Source organism: Lynx rufus, unplaced genomic scaffold (genome assembly GCF_022079265.1).
Source record: "Lynx rufus isolate CCGP_SWC_20201006 ecotype Redwood Valley unplaced genomic scaffold, mLynRuf1.p SCAF_56, whole genome shotgun sequence".
NCBI lineage: Eukaryota > Metazoa > Chordata > Mammalia > Carnivora > Felidae > Lynx > Lynx rufus.
In genome coordinates this window covers 81,563-105,095 of record NW_025814874.1, presented here as the reverse complement: position 1 = coordinate 105,095, position 23,533 = coordinate 81,563, and the positions used below count along the sequence as shown (strand labels likewise).

At 39.5% G+C, this 23,533-nt stretch overlaps 1 protein-coding gene across 1 annotated transcript; it reads left to right on the top strand.

Annotated features, from left to right (window-relative positions):
- Positions 1-158: 158 nt before the first annotated feature.
- On the top strand, positions 159-22,513 carry TBP (TATA-box binding protein). Its single transcript, XM_047101084.1, has 8 exons — positions 159-251; positions 3,889-4,095; positions 6,786-7,207; positions 12,960-13,047; positions 18,310-18,401; positions 20,013-20,180; positions 21,084-21,178; positions 21,837-22,513. Exons 2-8 carry the CDS (start codon positions 4,042-4,044, stop codon positions 21,914-21,916), a joined length of 999 nt encoding a protein of 332 aa, XP_046957040.1. The 5' UTR covers positions 159-251; positions 3,889-4,041; the 3' UTR covers positions 21,917-22,513.
- Positions 22,514-23,533: the final 1,020 nt, after the last annotated feature.

Genomic DNA, 23,533 nt, shown 5'->3' with positions numbered 1-23,533 from the left:
CCCTTAAGCCAAATACCCAGCGGAACTGTTGCGGAAACAGCGGAAGTGACGGAGTGCCCACACTTCCCATGGCCGCCACTCTAGTTGGACAATTGGCTGAAGCCTAGGATGGAAGAACTGGCGGAAGTGACATTATCAACGCGCGCCAGAAGTTTAGTAGGGTCGGGAAGGGTCGCCGTGGCGGGCGCCTGGGCCGCCTGTGGCTTAACTTCGTTTTCGCGGCCCCGCAGTGGTCTCTGCAGGGACTCCAGGTAACAGCCCCTTTAGCTTTTCCTCTTCTCTGAGGATTGGTGCAGAGGCGACCACTGCAGCGAGGCCCTGGGGCGATAGTGAGGGAGACGCTGAGTGGGCACGCAGGCCGCGCGGGGGCCGCTCCTCCCCGCTCGTGCCGACGCCGCTCCGGCCTGTACCGGCCGCCCACCCTCCCCGGCCGCCTGTCCCGCCCGGTGCCCTCATCTGCTGTGCTTTAACAACGGCTTTCATCGTGCGAGTTCGGGTGCAGGGCTCCGGGAGTGCCCGGGACACAACAGTCCGGCACATCCAAGACCCGGAGTTCCTATCCTGCCATCCTTTTCTCCTGTTGATGTTGGAGGGCAGATTCAACCTGGCCTTTGTCCTCCTTTTTTTGCTATCAGCAGGAATGGCTTTGTTATAAAGTTGTGCTTGAGACTTTAACGTTTTGTCAGAGGCTAGAGATTTCCGGCACGATAGAGCGTAAGCTGTAAATACACAGCGCTTGGTTTACAAGGCCTAGCTGTCTAGGCCCCAGGCCGTGTGCTTTTCTAATTTAAAATTCTAGGTAGGCTTCTGTGTGAAAAATAATACGCTTGAGTGGTTTATGCAGACACTGGGGGGCAATGCAAAATTAACTGATTCTTTTCCCTTATCTGTGATTGCCTTTTAAAAAGATCAAATTTGATGCTTCAATTTCCAAAATATGAACACACTCTGCAAACAGCCTTCTTTTCAAAGGATAAGTTAGTATTATAGGGTAAGTTATAAGTAATAGCTAACGATAGTAGTAACTAAGTAGGATTAAGTTAGAAGTAATAACTGTGGTTTTAATGGCACAGGTGAGTAAAAATGGTGGGTGCCATCACTGGCAATGAGGGATGACCTCTGAACAATCGTAACATCGGCCCGGACCTAGTGCTGCAGATTTCTTATGTAGACTCTGAGTTGCACTAAGGGGTTAGGAGCCACCAATTTTGGAGAAAGCTCTTGTCATGTTTACGAGTGCTTGAAATCCTGCTCTCATTATTTCTTGCTTTAACCATAGCAGTGACTGCCTTAAGGTGAACTTCCAGCCTCTAGTTTTATCTCTTTGAATTCATCCACACTTGCCAAAGTAGACCTACTCATGCTGCACTTCAAAATCTTGTCGCTGCTCTTTTGCCTATGTGATATGTAAAACTGGTAGACAGTGTGACCCCACTTACATTTGCTACCTCCTCTCCAGAGCTTGTTGCTTGCATATTGCATGCTTTTGCAGTCTTTGTCTCCTTGTGCTTGGTCTTTTGCCTGCAGTGCTGATTTGTAAATTCCTGCTTACCCTGCTAGACCCAAGTCCAGTGATCGTGCTTTGTGAACACATTCCCCTTCAGGACACTTGGCAGTTGCTGTGTCTTATCGTCCACAGCATGTGTGCATTTGTTCTTGATGACCTACTGTATGCCGGGAATGGTGCTAAGACATTGGCGAGATTCTGCACTCCAGGAACTTGGCATAGTACACCTCTGTTACAGCACTTAAGTTTTGGAGTAATTATTTGTATACCCTTCACATGGAACTCTTTGATGCTAATGACTATTTCCTCTTCATATTTGCATCACTTCTATTGTTATTATAGGATAACAATTTAAAAAATATAATTTTATTATATCTGACATTTTCTGAACCAGAGTTTTTTGGTTTTTTTCCCCCCTTTTTCAGTGATGAGTATGTAGGATATATAGTCTTTGGTCCTTTGTCCTGTCAAAGTGATTGATTCTTTCATTCATTCAACAAATATCTGAGTGCTTACTTTGTACCAGTACATGTTTGAAGCTCGTGTGTGTCTTTGGTATATAATTTGTAACTTTCAGACCAGCAAGTTCTATATGTGCCAATATCTTCTTAGATTTTAATGTTTAAACTGAAATCTACTAATAGCTAACATTTATCTTGGGCTTACTAAGTGATAACTAGATGCTGTTCTTGATATGTTGATGAGCCAGTACTGTTTGACTCTAGTTCTCAAAGCAACTCTAATCAAGGTAAGGAGCCATCTGAACTAAACTCTACAAAAGTTCTTTCAGTAGTCACTTGATTCTTTTTTCTAAAAGAAATAAAAAATGTGTAGCCAGTAAAGAAATGATGTGTTAAGGAAAGCTTAGATAGAGGCATAGTTTGTATTTATGTGTTCTAAAGAGGTCAAGTTATTGCATGTATAAAAACACGTTTTATTTATTTTTGTGTCTGTACATCTTCTATCACAGTGTTGTATTCAGTTAGATTGGGGCACCTGGATGGCTCAGTCAGTTAAGTGTCCAACTTTGACTCAGGTCATGATCTCATGGTTTGTGGGTTTGAGCCCCATATTTGGCTCTGTGCTGATGGTGCAGAACCTGCTTGGGATTCTCTCCCTCTGCCATCCCTCACCCCCTGCCCCCCAGTAAATAAATAAACTTAAAAAAGAATAAAACAAGGCAAGAATGAAGCAGTATTTAAAAAAAAATAAATAACTTAGTAGATCAATAAATATCACGTTAAAGTATGTTGGATCCAATTCACTGTTTATTGAAATTAACACCTAAGACATTGTGGAGGATATAAAACTGACTGGAATATTTAAAAACCTCAACTTGGCCCAATAGCACTCTACACAGTGCTTAATACATTTTTCTACTCAGGGGCGTCTGGGTGGCTCAGTCGGTTGAGTGTCTGATTTCAGCTCAGGTCATGATCTCGTCGTTGGTGAGTTTGAGCCTCACATCGGGCTCTGTGCTGACAGAGCCTGGAGCCTGCTTCAGATTCTGTGTCTTCCTCTCCCCCCCCCCCCCCCCCCCCCGCTCTGTCTCTTTCTCTTGCAAAAATAAACATAAAAAATAAATGTTTCTACTCTGATTTGACAGTTTCCTTAGGAATGTGTTTTCTCTGAGTGTTTTTTCCCAAAAGTTTTTTTTGTTTCTTTGTTTGTTTGTTTTAGTGTTTATTTATTGGAGAGAGAGACATAGAGTGTGAGCGGGGGAGGTACAGAGAGACACACACACAGAATCTGAAGCAGGCTCCAGGCTCCAAGGTATCAGCACAGAGCCCAACTCGGGGCTCGAACCCACAAGCCTTGAGATCATGACTTGAGCTGAAGTTGGCCGCTTAACCGACTGAGCCACTCAGGCGCCTCGATTTCCCAAAAGTTTTTAAATATTGATTATGGCACCTTATTTTTGAACATTCTAAGTATTAAAAACTAAGTTTTTAATGTTTATTTTTCGAGAGACAGAGAGACAAGAGTGTGGGCAGGGGAGGGGCAGAGAGAGAGGGAGTCATAGATTCTGAAGTAGGCTCCAGGCTCTGAGCTGTCAGCACAGAGCCCCATGTGGGGCTTGAATTCCTGAACTGTGAGATCCTGACTTGAGCTGAAGTTGGACTGAGCCACCCAAGCACCGCTGAACATTCTAAGAGCATTTAAATTAAACATGTAATAAAACACTTTTTGTTCTAGTGGTAGTTTTGCATGCGGTCACAATAAACATGGGAGGGAATAGGATTTCAGCATTATAAGGTTAAAAAAGTATATTCCAAAATAGCTTCGTTGCTTTTTTCTAGTTTTTTGTGTAATTATGAAACTGGTTCATAAAAGACTGTACAGCTTGTATTCTTACATTAAACCTCAAACTTTTTTCAAAGTGGCGTTACCGTTTCTTGGTGTGCACGAAGACAACGCAAGCAGTTGAGGAAATTGCTAAGAAGTGTGTACTGGGGATGCTTTAGGAAGAGACTGAATGCCGAGGCGAGTTCCAGTCCAAAGGTGTTTAATTTACCAAGAAGAAAGTGAACATCATGGATCAGAACAACAGCCTGCCACCTTATGCTCAGGGCCTGGCCTCCCCTCAGGTAATACAACTGGAGGGAGGGTGTAGATGGGACAGAGTCTACACTGTTAGAGGCAGTAGAAAAAGAAAGGAAGGGAATTTAACCATCTGTCGTTGAAATTGATTTATCTGATTTTAAGCCTCTTACTTTGTTGAAACATTGTATTAGGCTTTGAGTAGGCTTGATAGTGTTAAATTTGAGGAGTTTATTTGGAAGTTAAAATGTGTATTTGTCTGTAAATCTTAATCTTTTGATAAATGTTTATGAAAGTGTTCCATGTGACTATTGGGCCTTTGATTTTGAAAGTAACTTTTGCCAAGTTATTTTCTGTTTTTAGCATTTCTTTTTTATGTTTAAGGTTCCAAATAACATCTACTTTTAAAAAATTAACTCATGATAAGAACACCCACTTTAGATGTGTTTTGATAATTGTGTACACCTGTGTGTATACAACTGCTCTGCTGATCGAGAGCTAAAGATAGTTTTGCTCAGCCTAGAAAGTCATACCAATGGAACCATACCAGTATGTGCTTTTTTTGTGTATCTCTCTTCTTTGCCCAATATAACATCTGTATATCAGCAGATCCCTTTTTATTGCCGAGTAGTACTCGATTGTATGGATGTACCACATCTTGTGTATCTACTCTCTAGTTGCTGACATTGTGGGTGTTTTCAGGTTGGGGATATTATGAATAAAGTTGCTGTAAACATTTGTGAACAGGCTTTGTGTAGACTGTTTCTGTCTCTCTTGGGTAAATACTTATGAGTGGGATTGCTAGGTCTGTGGTAAGTGTGTGTTTCACTTTATAAGAAACTGCCAGACCATACTCTAGGTCCACCAGCAGCAATGTGAGAGTTCCGCTTGCTCTACATCCTCACTGACATTCTAACTTTTAGCCATTCTAGTGGTTGCTTAGTGCTGTTTCTTTGTGATTTTAATTTGCATTGTCCTGATGACTAACAATCTTGAGCATCCTGTCAATGCTTATTGGCCAACTGCATTATTTTCATTTGTAGAATGTCCTTCACATCTTTCGCCCATTTTTTTAACTGGCTTATTTGTTTGTCTTTTATTGAATTGTAATTGTTCTTTGTGTATTCTGGATACAGGTCCTTTCTGAGATGTAGGTATTGTAGATATTTTCTCTCAGTCTGTGGTGTGGCTTACTTTTTAATTTCTTAATGATATCTTTCAAAGAGTAGAAGGTCTTAATTTTTCTCTGAAGTCCATTTATCAATTTTATTTCAGCGTCAGTGCTTCTGTGTCCTAAGAAATCTTGGTTAACCCAAAGTCTTAAGGATTTTCTCTTTCTGGTAAAGTTTTAGCTTTTACATGTGTGCCTGTGATCCATTTTGAGTTCACTTGTATACGTGACATAAAGAAAGGCAGACCTTTCAAAACCTCACTCTTTTTAAAGTCACATAACCTGAATTTTTTCTAGCCAGTATTTTACAGATGTGAGTGATCAACACAGTATGATTGTACCTATACTATTAGGGCTGCGGTGTATGTTTGACCCTCCTCCTCTCATACTCTTTCTGCCACTATGTTGATGAAACAATTTAACATAAACCTTAGACAATTTTGGTTTATGCTTTCTGCCAAATAAAGTGGTGGAAGTGGGAGAGGATTGTGGCTCCTTTTTGGATTTTGCACGCATTTGAGCATCTGATGAAAACTATGGATTCCTTGATGCAGAAATACTAGGTATACTTTGAAGAGGTTCACAGAGTCACTGCAAACTCTGCAGGCTCTATGGGCTCTGTAGAGTTGGTGCTGGGTGAGGGCATTAGACTGGCTCCCAGAAAAACTTGGCTATCATTGTGGCTTCTCTGCTGGTGAGACCTGTGGTCTTGGGGAAGTCCTTTAGCTTCTCCTGGTGTCAGTTTTCTTGTCCTTAATGTGGGAAGAACATCGAGTTTTTCCTTTCCCAGAGGGCTGTGATGAGATAAATTAATTATATCATAAATTATATATTAATAAATATATTATTAAATTAAATTAATAAATGTGACAGTATCTGGAAGTTAAGAAGCATTCAGAAAAATAAATTGATATTATTCTGATAGATGCATTGGATTTTCTTGATATAAACTTTTTGTATATGTGCTGCCGAAGCGAGCACAATATAAACTTTTTGGAGAGCAAATGATCCACGTTTTTGAATAGTATTCTAATAATTGTCGTCATTATTGTTGCTAACACTTCAGTATCTTCTGCGTGCCTGTCATCGTGTTGAATGGGTTCAGTGGCATCTCTGGGGTAACTATATAATTTATTAGGCAAACTTGGACAGATACATTGCGAGTGAAACGGGGAACTACCCAGGTAGTATGCCAGGATAATAGGTTAAAAGCATGGGCAGTCGCTCCAATTATGTCCTTTATACTTTCTAGCAGTGTTAGAACATTGTTATCCTGTTGATGTGCCTGAACGGTTAAGCAACTTCCTTGAGTGTTCACATGTAATAAGTGGCAGGGTTGGATTTCACGCCCGGGTATAATTCTAAATACCAGGCCCTTACCTACTGTGCTATGGTGAAGAAGAAAGTGATGTGTGTAAGGACAGCAAATGCCTTTCTGTTATGCGTCATGACTCCATTTATATTCGGAAAGCATCTGTCTTTGTACGTCTCACCTCCTCTTCTACCAGACAGGTGCTGGAAACAATACCAGCTGGCCTGACTTACTGTCCTCCTGACCTTCCACAGGGTGCCATGACTCCCGGAATCCCCATCTTCAGTCCGATGATGCCTTACGGCACAGGACTGACTCCACAGCCTATTCAGAGCACCAACAGTCTGTCCATCTTGGAGGAGCAGCAGAGGCAGCAGCAGCAGCAGGCGCAGCAGCAGCAGCAGGCGCAGCAGCAGCAGCAGCAGCAGCAGCAGCAGCAGCAGGCGGCTCAGCAGCAGCAGCAGCAGCAGGCAGTGGCGGCCGTTCAGCAGTCAGCGTCCCAGCAGGCGACGCAGGCGGCCTCGGGCCAGACACCACAGCTCTTCCACTCACAGACTCTTACCACTGCACCCTTGCCGGGCACCACTCCCCTGTATCCCTCCCCCATGACCCCCATGACCCCCATTACCCCCGCCACGCCAGCCTCTGAGAGCTCTGGGATCGTGCCGCAGCTGCAGTGAGTACTTTGTGTCTTTCCCTCAACCCAGAAGGGCCCCTTGCGGCGGGTGCTGCTCTTCTTTGTTTCAGACGGATTGAGTTGTTGAGGGGGTGGCACGAGTGGTCGTCGTATGTCTAAATTTGCTCCTGCTCTGTCTCCCACAGGAGAAAGGATGCGAAGTTGCCTCAGTGAGTCAGTCCCCTTAGTAAAAGGCTCTCCTAACATCGCCGCATTTTGGGTAGATTGGGTAGCTCGCGTTTATGTCCTTGGGCCAAGCTATCAAGTTGTTGTAGACATTTCCCTGCGGCTGATTTGCTGAATCAAGCCTTACACGGTCTCTTTCCCTTTGATGTTTTCTTTGGGAAGGGAAGACTAGTTACTTAGTTCACAATGGTCCTTGTTTGTCTTCATTGGTTATTATAAGGGCTGCATATAACTCTTTGGAGAGCTGTGTCCTTTCCACAAGCTGAGAATGTCTGTTCTTGCCCTCAGTGGATTTTTCTGTATAAATTAAATGGGTCCTATATGTATCAGAATTGGACGCAGGGTGGAGGTAGGAAAAAAGTCCTGAAAAATACACCAATATTCTCTTGTATCTATCAGTGTGAAGTACATAGCTTTTGCTCTTAGGAAGCATGGCCAAAGTGAAGGGTCATTTGCAATAATTAGTTCACCAGCCATCGCTGGTCATTTTTGTCACTAAGTAATATTTCATCGTAGATCCTGTTATCCAAATCTTGCCTCAGATTTTTGATCTGATGTGATTTTAAAAATCAGATGATTTTCATTTTAATACTTTAGAGAGAGAATCCCTTGTTAGTTCACGTTTGTCAGCAACATTCCCTGGTGTCTTGCTTGTCTGGCTTTTATGGCCATTTAAGTTTTTACCTCTTGTTTAGATCATAAGTTATAACCAGTTGTGATGGGGTGTTTGTTTCCTCTTGGCACCTTAACCCTTCTGGTATTCCCCAAAGCATCTAGTCAGACACGTTACTGAGTTTCCATATCCATTAAGAACCCTGGTAGGTTGGGAATTCAGTGGCCTCTAAATCCTACAAGCTTATGAAGACTTGGGATAGATAATCAGTGAAAATATATAAGAACACATTTTTAAGGGGCGCTTGGCTGGCTCAGTTGGAAGAGCATGCGACTCTTGATCTTGGGGTTGTGAGTTTGAGCCCCATGTTGGGTGTATAGATTATTTAAATTAGTAAACTTAAAGAAAATCATACATTTTTAAGAAGAATTCTGGGGAGGTGGCAGAGCCAAGAAAATCCCTGGACCGAATGGCTTCGGTGAACTCTACCAGACATTTAAAGAAGGACTAATACCAGTCCTTCTCAAACTTTTCTAAAAAATTGAGGGAACATTTTTTAACCCATTCAGTGAGGCCAGCAGTACGCTGACACCAAAGCCAAAGACACTAAAAAGTCTACAGACCGGTATCCCCATTGATCATTGATACAAAAATCCTCAAAAAAATACTAGGAAACATCATTAAGCAGCATGGTGTAAGATTATTCACCATGACCAAGTGGGATTTATTCTTAGAATGAAAGGGTAGATCAACATACAAAAATCAACCATTGGGGGCACCTGGGTGGCTCAGTCAGTTAAGCATTCAATTCAATTTTGACTCAGGTCATGATCTCACTGTGAGTTTGAGCCCCTCATTGGGCTCTGTGCTGACAGCATGGACCCTTCTTGGGATCCTCTCTCTTCCTCTCTCTCTGCTCCTTCCCTGCTCATGCTCACTCGCTCTCTCCCCCCCCCCCCCAAAGTAAATAACCTTAAAAAATCAACCACTGTAATATACCACAACAATAAAATGAAAAGAAAACTGATATCTCAATTGATGCAGAAAAAGAATGGACAAAATTCAACACCCTTTCATGGTAAGAACACTCAACAAAATAGGAAAAGATGGAAACTGACTTAACATAGTAAAAGCCATATTTAGAAAACCATAGCAAACCTAATACTTAACATTGAAAGACTTAATGCTTTTCCTCTATGATCAGGAACAAGGCAGGGACAACCTCTTTCTCCATCTCTTTCTTTTTTTCTTTTTTCTTTTTTATTTACATTTATTTATTTTTGAGAGAGAGACAGAGAGAGACAGAGCACACATTGGGGAGGGGCAGAGAGAGAAGGAGACAGAATCCGAAGCAGGCTCCATGCTCTGAGCTGTCAGCACAGATCCTAACGCGGGGCTTGAACCCACAAACTGTGAGATCATGACCTGAGCTGAAGTCGGATGCTCAACTGGCTGAGCCACCCAGGCACCCCGCTCTTTCTCCATTTCTATTCAACATAGTACCAGAGCAAGACAAAAAAAGGGTATCTAGAGTAGAAAGGAAGAGATAAAATTATCTGTTGGCAGATGTTATGATCTTATATGTAGAAAATCGTAATGAGTCCACAAAAAAACCTGTTAGCTATAATAAGTGAGTTTATTTAGCAAAGTAGCAGGATACAAAGTTAACACTTGAAAATCAGTTGCATTTCTGTATATAGACAGTGAACAATATGAAAAGGAAATTACAGGTGTCCCTGGGTAGCTCAGTCGTCCTTGGGTAGCTCAGTCGGTTAAGTGCCCGACTTCAGCTCAGATCGTGATCTCACGATTCGTGGGTTCGAACCCAGTGTTGGGCTCTGTGCTGACAGCTTAGAGCCTGGAGCCCACTTTGGATTCTGTGTGTGTCTCTCTCTCTCTATGCCCCTTCCCTGCTCACACTCTATCTCTCTTAAAAATAAACATTAAAAATTTTTTTTGAAAAGCAAATTACAAAAACAATTCTATTAAGATCAAAAAGGATAAAATACACTAAAACCTTGAACTGTGGGTGACTTGTTCTCTGCATGTTTTGCAAGATGAGCAAACATTTCTAATAAATTTTAACTTGACAAATGAGCAGTGTCTTGCAGTACGAGTAGCACGTGATGCTGGATGTCACATGATCACAACCTAGCCAGTGGTTCTTGAAATTTGCTTTGATACACAAGTGCTTTGGATTACAAGCATGTTTCTGGATTGAATTATGCTCTCAAACCAAGGTTTTGCTGTACTTAGGAATTAACCAAGGATGTGAAAGACGTATGATGAGAACTATAAAACATTGCTGAAAGAACTTTAAAAAAGACATGAAAAGTGGAAACACATCTCAGGTTCATGGATTAGAAGATTTAATATTGTCAAAATTTTAATATTGCCCAAAATGATCTATAGGTGCAGTGCCATCCCTATCAAAATCCCAATGATATTTTTTGCAGAAGTAGAAAAAATCATGCTAAAATTCAAATGGAATCCCAAGGAACTTTGGCCAAAAACAATCCTGAAAAGGAAGAGCAAACCAGAGGGCTCTCACTTCCTAATTTCAGAACTTACTACGAAGTTTCAGCAATCAAAACTGTGGTATTGGCATAAACACAGACATATAGACCAATGCAGTAGGATAGAGAGCCCAGAAATAACCTTTGCATATATGGTCAAATGATACTTGTCAAGGGTCCCAAGACTGTTCAGTGGAGAAAAGATAGTGTTTTCAACTAATGGTGCTGGGACAACTGGATATCCACATGCAAAAGAATGAAGTTGGACCCTTAGCTAACACCAAATAAAAAACTAACTTAAAATAGATCAAAGACCTAAGTGTAAGACCTAAAACAATAAAACTCGGTGAAGAAAACATAGGACAAAAGCTTTGTGACATTGGACTTCACAATGTTTTCTCAGATGTGTAACAAAGGCATGGGTAACAACAGAAAAAACATAAAGTAGACTACATGACAATTTTAAAACTTGTAAAAAATTTTTTTAAAAAGAAAACTTGTATACCAAAAGACACTGTTCACAGAGTAAAAATGCAACCAACAGGAAGGGAGAAAATGCATCCCATAAAGGATTATTATCTAGATGCTTAGAGAACTACTAAAACTCAACAATGAAAACCAAAGAGCCTGATTCCAAAAATGGGCAAAGGACTTGAATAGACATTTTGCCAAAGAAAATACACAAATAGCCAATAAGCACATGAAAGGATGCTCAACGTCACTAAACATTATGTAAATGCAAGTCAAAACTACAATGAGACCACCTCATACCCATTAGGATGGCTATTATCAAAAATAGTATAACAAATGTTGGGGATATGGAGAAATTTGAACCCTTATGCACTGTTGCTTAAGAAGAAAAAAATACATGTAGCAAATATGTGACTAAATTTGTGGTAGATGTACCACAACTTGATTATTTCTTAAGTAGAGAAATGCTAAAGGCAGGTGTGTATATAAAATTAATTGGAAGGAAATAGGTGAGGTAGAAATGAAAACATTCATTGGGTTGATCATTTTTTTTTTCTAATGCTCATTTGTTTATTGAGTGAGAGAGAATCCCAAACAGGCTCCATGCTGCACTCGATCTCACGTACCGTGAGACCATGACCTGAGCCAAAATCAAGAGTCAGACACTCACTCCCTCTCTCTCTGCCCCTCCCCCGTTCATGCTCTGTCTCTCTCTGTCCCAAAAAATAAATAAACGTTGAAAAAAAATATTAAAAAAAAAAAAAAAGAGTCAGACACTCAACTGACTGAACCATGCAGGCACCCCTTGGGTTGATTATTCCAATTGGCCTTACAATTGTCTATTAAAGAACACAGCTTGGGGCACCTGTGTGGCTCAGTCGGTCTGGCATCCGACTTCAGCTCAGGTCATGATCTCATAGTCTGTGAGTTTGAGCCCCATGTTGGGCTCTGTGCTGACAGCTCAGAGCCTGGAACCTGCTTCAGATTCCGTGTCTCCCTCTCTCTCTGCCCCTCCCCTGCTCATGCTCTGTCTCTGTCTCAAAAGTAAATAAACATTAAAAAAAAGTTAAAAGAGAAACACAGCTATCCTCTTATCCAACCCAGTTGTGAGCCATCAAGTTTTCAAACTGTTGCATTTTGACAGGACAGGAACCAAAAGCAGCAATGAGCTGGAAACAGCTGGAGATGTATTTGCAGTCTGGAATCGGTATTCATACGACAGTGATGTCCCGTGCCCGTGCATGATAGTTTATGGGCAATTAGTGTCATTCAAAGGGCAAATAAGGGCTTCATTCAGAAGGCTAAGGCATGGCTCTGCAGATAGATGGACTCAAAGCCTGGCTACCACTTAGGAGCCGTGTTTATCTGGAGCAAGGATCCCATTTTATCTGGAGCAACCATGCCATTTAAGCCTCAGCTTAATAACTTCATACATTCACAAATTAATATTGAAAATGTGAATATTAATAGATATTACTTCATAGTGCATTGTAAGTATCAAGTGGGGTAACCCATGTAAAATGCTCACCATGGTGTGTGGTAAACATAATAAATGTCAAAATGTAAATTTTTTTTAATTTTAATTTTTATTTAAAAAACTTTTTAATGTTTATTTATTTTTGAGAGAGAGAGGGAGGGAGAGAGAGGGAGAAAGAGAGACAGAGCATGAGCGGGGGAGGAGCAGAGAGAGAGGGAGACACAGAATCCGAAACAGGCTCCAGGCTCTGAGCTGTCAGCACAAAGCCCGACGCGGGGCTCGAACTCACGAACCGTGAGATCATGACCTGAGCTGAAGCCGGACGCTCAACTGACTGAGCCACCCAGGTGCCCCAATGTAAAATTTTTTTAATTAAAATTTAAACTGACCTAATTACATTGTTCTAGTAAAAGAATCAGATTTCTAGATAATTAACACTTCATCCTGTAAAAGTTAAATGATCATGCTTTCTTTTCAAATTTCTTGCAGAAATATTGTATCTACGGTGAATCTTGGCTGTAAGCTTGACCTAAAGACCATTGCACTTCGTGCCCGAAATGCTGAATATAATCCCAAGGTCAGAGCAATTACAATGTATTTCAAACTATAATAATACAGGAATTTGTTGTTAAAGGTCCCTAGATCAAAACGTGTTATGCATAAGTTTGTTGATACCAACAAAATGAGGAATTAAAGAAAATTGTGTATTGTTTTTTATTGAGAGACCCTAGAATCACAGCAGTCTACAAGATAAAGTACTAAATTTATTTACCCATTGTGATGGGGATCCTGTGACATTAAAAAACAAAATATGTGGTATGATCTCATTTATGTTTTGAAAACCATATAGAATGGAATGATACGCTGTCTGGAATTTACTTGAAAATAAAACAATTAGAGAATTGGGGAAGGGCACATGGGGGAAACAAGATAGGCCAGAAGTTAATAATTGTCAGGGTTGGGTAATAAGTACAGGGAGTTTATTATATTTTTCTATGTATAACTTTTAAACTTTATAATAAAAATATTATGGGGTAAAAATACCTATGATACTTTTTACATTAACATAAGCAGCCTGAGTACATGGTAAGGCTTTTGTCTCTGCATTGGTAGATAAGTTGTTTTTTAAAAAAATAGTAAATATTTGCATTCACAAACGGACGGACATTCTTCAAGGACTAGACAGACCAGGCCTCTGAGTGGAGATGATCGGATTGAAGAAGAGCTCTCGGGTAGGGCCCTGTAGAAGACAGTTCCCCTAAAGTGGGAGAATCTATTAGCGTGCTGTTTACTTTCATGCATGGGGAACCACTATTAAACTGGTTTCGTTTAACAAAGGAAAAATAAGATTTTATATAAGAAAAAAAGAGAAGGCAGAAGGACACACTTGAGAATCTGAGTATTCTATTTGACAGGCTATCTGTGTCAGTGTCTGTGCCTCTCAGTTTTTCCAGATTACCGCCATATCCTTTACTGATGTCCCTTGTTCCCCCTATGGTGAAACTCCCAGTCCAGGTTGCCCATGCGGATTTGACTCCTTTTCTTATGTGGTGTCATTATTTGAATGTCATCTTGAAATAGTGTCCAAGTGGCAGCATGTAAGCTTACCTGGATGTTAGACAGTGGAGAAATATCATAAGAAATAAGTGAAATTCACTTCATACATCCAGTATTTTTTAGTTTGCTTACACCTAACCAGAAGGATTAACTCCCCAAGAATCAGCTTGGTCAATTTTAGGAACGGAAAGTCTTTTTTCTCAACTTATTGATTGTTCTGTTCTGTCCCTCCCTGCGCCCCCCAAGTATTTATCCCATTTGTTAACAATTGTGCCAATACTACTTGGCCGGCCAATAAATAGTTGAGGACACTTTTATTATCTGGCTCTGTTTTAGCCAGTGAAGTTATGATAAAGCATTTGTTAGGTGAGTGGTTTCATTTGTTGTTTGAGCCACAATCCAGAAACTTCTGTTTTAGTTTGGGAACTCCTGGTCAGGGTAGAGATCTCATACACTGGGTGAAATCATGTTCTTGTACCACATTTTGTCAACAGCACAAAATGATTAAACACAAGGGGAAGAAGTGAGAAAGAACAGGCAGTATATATACCAAGTGTGTTGTCCTATCCTTGATTCCAAGCTCTTGGGAGGAAGCTGTATTTTCAGGAGTCATCACTTTCTGGAGGTCTTTTAGTCGATTCGGGGTCAATCTTCAGGCAGAACCCATGCCCAGTTGGATTCTGAGTACATGCAAACCGGGGAAGTTATCCATGTGTCTAATCCTGGTGCTTGAGAATGGTATTTCAGTTAGAGTCTCAAATGTTTTCTTCTACGCAGTTTGAAGCTGACTTTCACTGATAATCGCTTTCATGTTTCTGTCTGCTGCCTGTACATCACCTAGAGATGTGTGCGATGATGTTTTCTTTAGAAACGTGGCTTACCCATAATGGGGCATGCGACTGTGTATACGACTGACATTGGTTTGACCAGGGCAGGTTTCCTATGCTATCCAAAAGTTTGCATTAAGTCACTTTGCTTTCATTGAAGACCTACGTTAGTGCCTGTTTTTGCCAACGGAAAGAAACCTGAAGAGAATTTCTGCCTTTACAAAATGGTGATTGTTCCTCACTTTACTCCATTTGGGTTTATGAAAGGTTTCACAGGAACACTCTACTTTTCAGTAGCAGGGGAAACCTGTTTTTGACAAGACCGGATATATCAAGGTTGGGACAGTTAGTGGGAGCCAGGCCAGTTTTCATGCATCTTTCAGGAACAGTGTCATAGGGTGAGAATTTGCAGGGATTTTGGGGTGTAACACCCTGTCATTAGGGCTAGGATTGTAGGCCAAGAAAAATAAAACTCTTTTTGGAAACTTGGACTGTTTTAGCACTTGCCTTTTAACAAGGGAAAACTTCAGTCAACAAGAGAACTATGTACATACTATTAAACGGTGTATCTAAACTTTGGGCACTCAATCAAATCTAAGAGGAAGTTCAGAGCCTTGCCCTCTATTATGTGAGAACTGAAAATATGGCATTTCTCAGCAGCCTTTTGAACTTCTCAAGTTGAATATCCCCAATATTTTTGTAAAATTTGAATCAATGTACGTATTTGTCTTTTTTTTTTTTTTTTAGCGTGGCTTTTTGTGTGTGTGTGCATATGCATAAGTATTAAAACTTGAGGATGACTTTGACACCCAACTATTTTGAGATATTTAAATAAAACAAAGAGAAAGACAATGACCAAGTTTCTGCCTCCCTCCTCAACCAGAAAAACTATATATATCATTGTGTCATCATTGGCAGCTAACCCTAGTAAGAACTGCATGAGTTAGAGAAGCCATTTTCCTTAGAGTAGGCTGTACAATCAGAAATCTGTACAGAAATCAGAAATCAGAAGTCTGATTTCTGTAATAAGTCATTAATTTATTTTTAATGTTTTAATTGGAGATAACCAAAGAAAATAGACAACTCTTATTGTCCTAATAACATAAACCCAAATCTTATTGAATGTTAATATTTACTCATGAACCTCTAGTAAGATAACTGTTTTAGTAGAATGAGCTTTTGTAACAGAATATATCTTATAACAACATTTAAAAGTTATGCTGTATCAATGTAAAAATATTAATGTAAAATATACCTTGATTATTTTAAATATATGAGTCGTTATTGAATGACTTATTCTAGGATGTATCATCAGAACAAAACAGAATGAAGTAGTTTTAGATTTATTTTCATAGTTTACTAAAATACGTTTTTTTAAGGAAAGGGAAATAAAGTGGTTGGGTTTAGGTTGGAGTAGTATTTAAGAGTTACATAGAAAGCAGACAAAATAATTTTGTAGAAGTGTAGGGGTATGTTTGTCAGCTGAACCAGGTAAGTTGGATAAATATATGTTAGCTGTACATTGAGAAAAAAGTTAAGTGATGGTCTTGGAGTGAGTTTCTAAATCTCTGTCTTTTATATACAAGTGAGAAAGATGTAGCCTAGGTAGAAATGTCCAAAATAAAAGTTGCTGTAATAACTGTCTAAGAAAGAAAATGACTCCTTTAGTTATTGAGACTTTTGGTCTGCTTGGTTGAGCTAATTAAAATTTGGAGGACATCAAATATGGCTAATTATTTTAGAACGCTTTCTTTTTACAGTAAGAATAAATCTTTATGGTTGCCCAGTAGCCATTGAGGAAACCACAAAGATACTTCAATGTAAAAACAGTTCTTTTTTTTTTTAATTTTATTTTATTTAGAGTGAGAATTTAAGAAAGAAAACAGAAAAGCCAGAACTGTTGAACTTCTTTCATCATTTAAAGCATTTTACCTTTGACTTTGAAATGTAATATCAGCATATTAAGTTAGACAGTACATATCTAATGTTGAATTTTTGAAGGTTAACACACAAACCTGAATTTGTAAGGTTGAATTTGTGATAAACTGTAACAATTTCCTTAATAAGAAGATAAAGTGTATATTTATTATCTGTTGTGCCTCCTATAGTCTCAACCATTTCTATTAGTTATCTTCAGCCAGAGCGATTCAATGTTGTGTCCTACGGACATAAGGAAAACTAGCAGGTAGATAACCAAGAAATGTCTTGCTGTCTGTTCATCGGTACACGTCATATGTCCCTTTTTTAATCGTTTGAAGTGGTAAAATAAACATGTATATCTCCATTTGTCCTTCCACCAAGTAATAGAATGGCTCTTATATAGCATATAAAAATGAAAGTAAAGGCTAAATAAAAACTGTTTATTGGCCAGGTTTTTATCTTTATCTTAAGAAATTATGTAAATATTAGACATTTTTAAAGTATTTTTCTAAAATCCCAAGGTAGCTAAGATCTGGAAGTAACCATTTATGCACTGTGGTAAGCCAGTATACAGGGTGTATGTAGCATTATAATAATTAATCTTTTATCTATTATTTTATTTTGGATACATAATTCTACAATGTTATAGTCTCTAATGAAATGATATTATTTGATCAATAAAATCAGTAGAGGGAATTTAGGAAATGCAAGGTTAGGCTTTTCTGGGACTTGTACAAACTAAAATGTAGTGCTTGTATTTTTGCATGGTGGTAAAATCTGCAGGAAGACAGAGCAGTTTTAAAACTAAAATTGCAAAAGGAATCTAATTTGTTAAAGAGCTATCCTGATTAGAAATACATGAATATTTCTTATGTAATCATCAGATATTAAAATTTTAGAGTTATTTGCAAACTAGTAATGGAGGCCATTCATTCAACCCACAGCTGAAATATGTTCCCCTCGAGTTAAGATGTTAGCAGTAAAAACATTGTTAAAAAGTCGAAATTAAAAATAAAAAGTTTGATTTTTTTCTTAATTTGCAATTTTATGTGTTGATACTTTAATACTGCTTCTAAAAGCTAGTTGGAAACAGAAGGTCACTCCACTACATATTGATATGTTTGTAATTTGATTTACTCCCTCTGGAGGTAGAAAAGGTTTATCAATCGATTTGCCAAAAAAAATCAGTAAGTTAACAGTTCTAGAAGCTAGCAAATATAAGGTAGAAACAGAGGCACTGATATTTATTAAGGACGTAATTAAAGTAAGATTTTTTGCAAAGATTAGTTGTTGTTGCAATGGTGTGGAAGAATACACAGATCTTGGTTCAACGTACTCAGTAGTCACTGTATTCTGCTCCCTGTGCAAAGAAAAGCATGCGTGCTGCCCGGTGATGTAAGAGACCCATGTATAGGAACATGTGCCAGGGATTTTGAGAACTCTCCGTTTTACCAGTCGTGACGTTCATTGTCTTACTCTCCTAAAGGAAGTCAGTCTGGCGTGACCTCATTAACAGTTGTCTCTGACCATTTTAGCGGTTTGCTGCTGTTATCATGAGAATAAGAGAGCCCCGAACCACTGCACTAATATTCAGTTCTGGGAAAATGGTGTGCACAGGAGCCAAGAGGTAGGTTTAAGGAGTTTATTCTCGTGGTTGTACGTTACCATGGTTACTCAGTTGCATTTTATGTGTCTTTGATAAAATGGAACATCCAAGCTGTTACTAAGAATCCCTTTATGTAACAAATTTTATGTATAACACAAATTCATCCCCAAGTGAAAACAAATTGGTCATGAATCACAAAATTTCCGAGCAGATGGTGTGAGAGTGTATAGATCTGCTTGGTACTGGCAGTGGGACAGACCACGCGTGTTGGTCATAGATGCCCGCTGCTCCTTGTTGTAAATAGGCTTCATCATGAGAGTTAGGGTTTATTCAGGTCTTAAGATGTCTACCCCTTTCATAAATGCTATTGCCTATATTCTGCGTCTGTTTGAAGTGATCCTGTCTGTGAAGGTTAGTGCTCTGGGGCCTTGGCTGTAAACCTTGTCTTACAGAGTCCACGTAATTGGTAGAAGGCGAAGGTTGGAGGAAGATTAGTGGCATCAGCTTCATAGAGCTTGAATAAGTGAAGGAAATTAAGCTCTTAAAATAAAAATTAATATGACTTGGAGTTGTCTACACACCAAGAGGGCTGCAGATGTTTTTGCTTATTCTGAACTTTGAAGTTGTCTTTTTTTTTTTTTTTTAATGTTTGTTTAGTTTTGAGAGAGAGAAACAGTGCAAGTGGGGGAGGGGCAGAGAGCTAGGGAGACACAGAATCGGAAGCAGGTTCCAGGCTCCAAGCTGTCAGCACAGAGCCGGAAGTGGGGCTCGGACTTGTGAAACAGCGAGATCATGACCTGAGCTGAAGTCGGATGCTTAACCCACTGAGCCACCCACGCGCCCCTGAAGTTGTCTTTAATGAGGGGAAGGCCATTGGTGTAGACACAGTGGTTCCTGATCTCCTGTGTTACCTTTTTCAGAAGGCAAGGTGTGGGTCTCTCCCTGGCTTCCACATAAGTCTTCATTTCGGAGTCTTGCTTGTTTTTTCCTGGATGGGTCATCAAAAGCTTCTGGCTTATCAATAAATGCTGGTGTTTTTTTCTTTCCCAGACATGCTATTCATTCACTGTTTAGCTGTCTTTATCCATTTGCTACACACTGAATAGTGGGTATCTAGTTGCATGATTATTTTATCAAGATAGGAATCCACAAATAAATTTTTTTTCCTCAAGAAAAAAAAGCATTGCAAGTATGTATGTTTAATTTCTGTTATCCCTAACCCTTGCACTTGAGAGTCTTTTGCTTATGATAGTATTATTGCTTTTATTTTGCTTTTCTTACATAGGCCGTACATTACTAAGCCATAATTTTATCCAACAGATGAGTTATAGGAATGGATAAAGAGAGATTTAATATAAAAGAAGATACAATTAGAGTATGCATTCTCTAAGTATAAATCTCATTAATATTTTCCTATTAAAATGAAATTGTTAATTTTCACCTTAGGAATTTGTAGGCTAAAATACAGTAATCGTAATGATCATGGTGATGATGAGATGTTCCACATCTGTAAAATCTAGGCATATCAGTAGTCTGATGAATTGAATTTTGAATTCAGTAATTTTGAATTTCGAATAAAATTTTATTTTAGCTGGCTTTGACTATGACTATCTCACTTTTTCTTCTCCCTAGTGAAGAGCAGTCCCGACTAGCAGCAAGAAAATATGCCAGAGTTGTACAGAAATTAGGTTTTCCAGCAAAGTTCTTGGACTTCAAGATTCAGAATATGGTGGGGAGCTGTGATGTGAAATTCCCTATAAGGTTAGAAGGCCTCGTGCTGACCCACCAACAATTTAGTAGGTGAGTCTGAAATGTATTGTGATTGCCTTTGGCAACAATTCACTTATAATCTGTGTAAACATTATTCATGATAAAACATACGCAGAACAGTCGGTATGTAAGAACAAGGGATGTACTGATAGATGTATTGAATGTTGAAGTTTCTTCTTTCTGTCTTGGAAAATACATTTTTCTCACCATTCTCCTACCTCCCATTTCACTTATTGACATCCACAACTCCCCTTGACTGGGATGAAATTGGCTCCCTGTTATTTTATTGCTCAATAAATGCATTTTAAATGCATGAATTAAATCCACAACCTGTTATGTCAACTTTTGTCCCCAGTTGTTTGAATTTCTCTAGTGAACATTATACGAGCTGTACCAGTAAAGTATAAACTTGAGTGAAATGATTATTATTTCCTCTTACTTTCCCTGCCACCTACAAGGCCACTGCCCACTTCTCCAGCCTCTCTGCTCCCAGCACCGCTTAGACTTGCCCTGCCCTTCTTGGACCAGGGCTCTTGGTCCAAGTTTTATTCTTGGCACCTTCTTGTTATACTTTTCACCTAGGAAACTCCCACTGGCACTTCAGATATCCACCCAAGTGTCTCTTCCTCAGAGAAGCCTGTCCTGCATTTCCCAGTAGGTTAACCACACACATCGTTACTGTTTTCAGTCTGTCTGAACTGGGAGCATGAGGCTGCTACGACATCAGAAAATCTAGACTCATTAGAAATAGAGTTCGTTGGTCTTCAAGTGCCCGTGACAGGTCGCCCTCACTGGCCTTAAGTTCTCTTTCCTGTGGGTTGGCCTCGCAGTGAATTTGCCGTTTAGTCAGTATTTTCCCTGCACAGGTCCTTATTTTACCCGAAGCATGGACAGCTTTTAATTTCTAAACTGTTTTTGTCATTTTCCTCCTAGTTACGAGCCAGAGTTATTTCCTGGTTTAATCTACAGAATGATCAAACCCAGAATTGTTCTTCTTATTTTTGTTTCTGGAAAAGTTGTTTTAACAGGTAAGTTGTAACAGGAAGTAGTATCCAGAGGTTTGCAAGAGTTTCAAGAACAGCATTTTCTCAGTGCTGAGAAGTAATTTCAGTTGGCTGGCAAGTGGTGAAGACACCTTTGGCCCTTTCTTCTCCTCACCCTAACACTGTGATGGGAAACATACGCACCAAGGGGGTGAGAGCAGGGAAGATGGCCGTTACATTGCTTAAGAGATGGCATGTTAAGCTGGAAATCCTCCTGTAAAGCTTTGAGATTCATCTGTGTCGTTTGGAGACAACAGAGGGAAGTTTAGAAGAGCTTGCTTAAAGGCAGCAAGTGGGAGAATAAGATTTGGTCATTCCTTCTGCACTGCTTGGGTCATGAGCTGCTCAGGTCACAAGCTGGTGCAGGGACTAACACTGGTCACATGTGGTGGACTGCAGGGCAGGAGGCTGGAGTCATCTAGGGCACTGTTTTGTGGCTTAAAAAGCCATTTTAAGAAAATAGTACTTTAAAAACAAAAACGGTTGTATCAAGGGATTCCCTCATTAGTGTTCTAATGTCTGCATCTGTCAGTCTAACTGGGAATGGAGAGAATTGTGCTTGTGGTTTTAAAGTAATTTTACCTTTTAAACATGTTAAGAACAGCTATTTCAGACTCCTCTCTTCTCTGACTTGTCTTCATAGGTGCTAAAGTCAGAGCAGAAATTTATGAAGCATTTGAAAATATCTACCCTATTCTAAAGGGTTTCAGGAAGACGACATAATGGCTGTTAATGTACTCCTGCCTCTGCACCCACTTGTTCTTTTTTTAAAAAACAAATCAGTTTTGGTACATTTAAATGGTGGTGTTGTGGAGGGTCCCAGTTTGGTGAGAAGATGGGCGTTCTGTGGGTTGCAGCACCAGGTGAAGCTCTCCGGCGTGCACTCCCCGTGGCGATGCTGGGAAGTGGTCTTCTGCGCAGAGAACACTGCAGCATTATGTAAGTTGCTCGTACTGTGCTGCTGTTTGAGTTGTGCTGCCTGTTTATTTATATTTAGATTTTAAACACATACTGCTGTTGACAAGTTGGTTTGAGGTACAGAACTTCAAATGTTAAAGCCACCTCTGCAGTTGATTGGACTTTTTCTTTTAATTTCTTCCCCATAAACCAGTTTTTATATTTCTACCAGAAAAGTAAAAATCTTTTTTAAAAGCGTTGTTTTTCTAATTCGTGACTCCTAGGGGTTATTTTTGTGCCAGACACATTCCGCCTTTTCAGTATTGCAGGACAGAATAGATGTATTAAGGAAAACAAATGGCTGTACATATTTTTCTTCCTTCGGAGTACTCTGTACAATAAATGCTGTTTATAAAAGTGTTAGATTGATGTTATAAATGATACCTTGTAAGATTCATGTGACCATACTGGTAAAGTTTGTATTTTAGATATAATTGCCTGAAACCATTTCAGTGTGTGCTTGCTTGCTTGTTTGTTTCAGTCAACATTTCATTGTATGTTGCAGTTTTAATGGAAGAACTACCTGAAAATTTAAGGTTGGTCACGAAACATGTATTTATGATGTTCCATAAATTGAGCACTTCCTGTTTCCCAGATACATTGCCTGTAATTCTCACAAAACCTGTAACTAGGTTTTGTTCCTCTTTCTTAGGTGAGGAAACTCTGGCCTCAGCTGAGGGATGAGGCATTTGTCCCAGGTTACATAGCCAGTGAGTGGCAAAATCAGGCTCCAGGGCAAAGCCCTTCAGTATTAAAGCTGGGGTATGTGTACAGCCTAGTGAGGTGTTTTTTCTCATGAACATTAGCTGGAAATTTGTAAGTTCTTGGGTGTTCTTGCTGGAGTTAATTGTAAAAGTATATTTTCAAACAGTTCAGAGGCATATAATCAGAAAGGAAAAAGTTCTTCTGCTTACTGCCCCGGGGTATCTCCCAAGCCCCATTCTGTACAGGTCCTTTCCTTTTGGGGTGCTTTTGATCCCATATTTAGAAAATACTAAAGCATATGTTCAGTTTTATATAGCTTTGCCTTTTTTTCCCCATCAGTAGGTCATAAACACATTTCCATGATAGGGAGTCCAATGGCATCACAAATGTATGACATCTCTTAGGTACCATTATGTATTTACCTGTTTCCTTAATTATGGCCATTGATATCAGTAATGTTAAGGATTATTTGGAAAGACATCTATCCAAGAAAGAAATCTCTCTCCACGTGTAGATCTTCTCTTAGATTCTTCAGTAAAGTTTTATAATTTTTTCATATAGGGCTTCTACATTTCATAAAAATTAATTCCTAAGTATTCTCTGGTTCCTATTAATGAAAATTTTCATTACATTTTAGTTCTTGTTGACATATCTTCTTCCTAATCACTCTTCTGAATT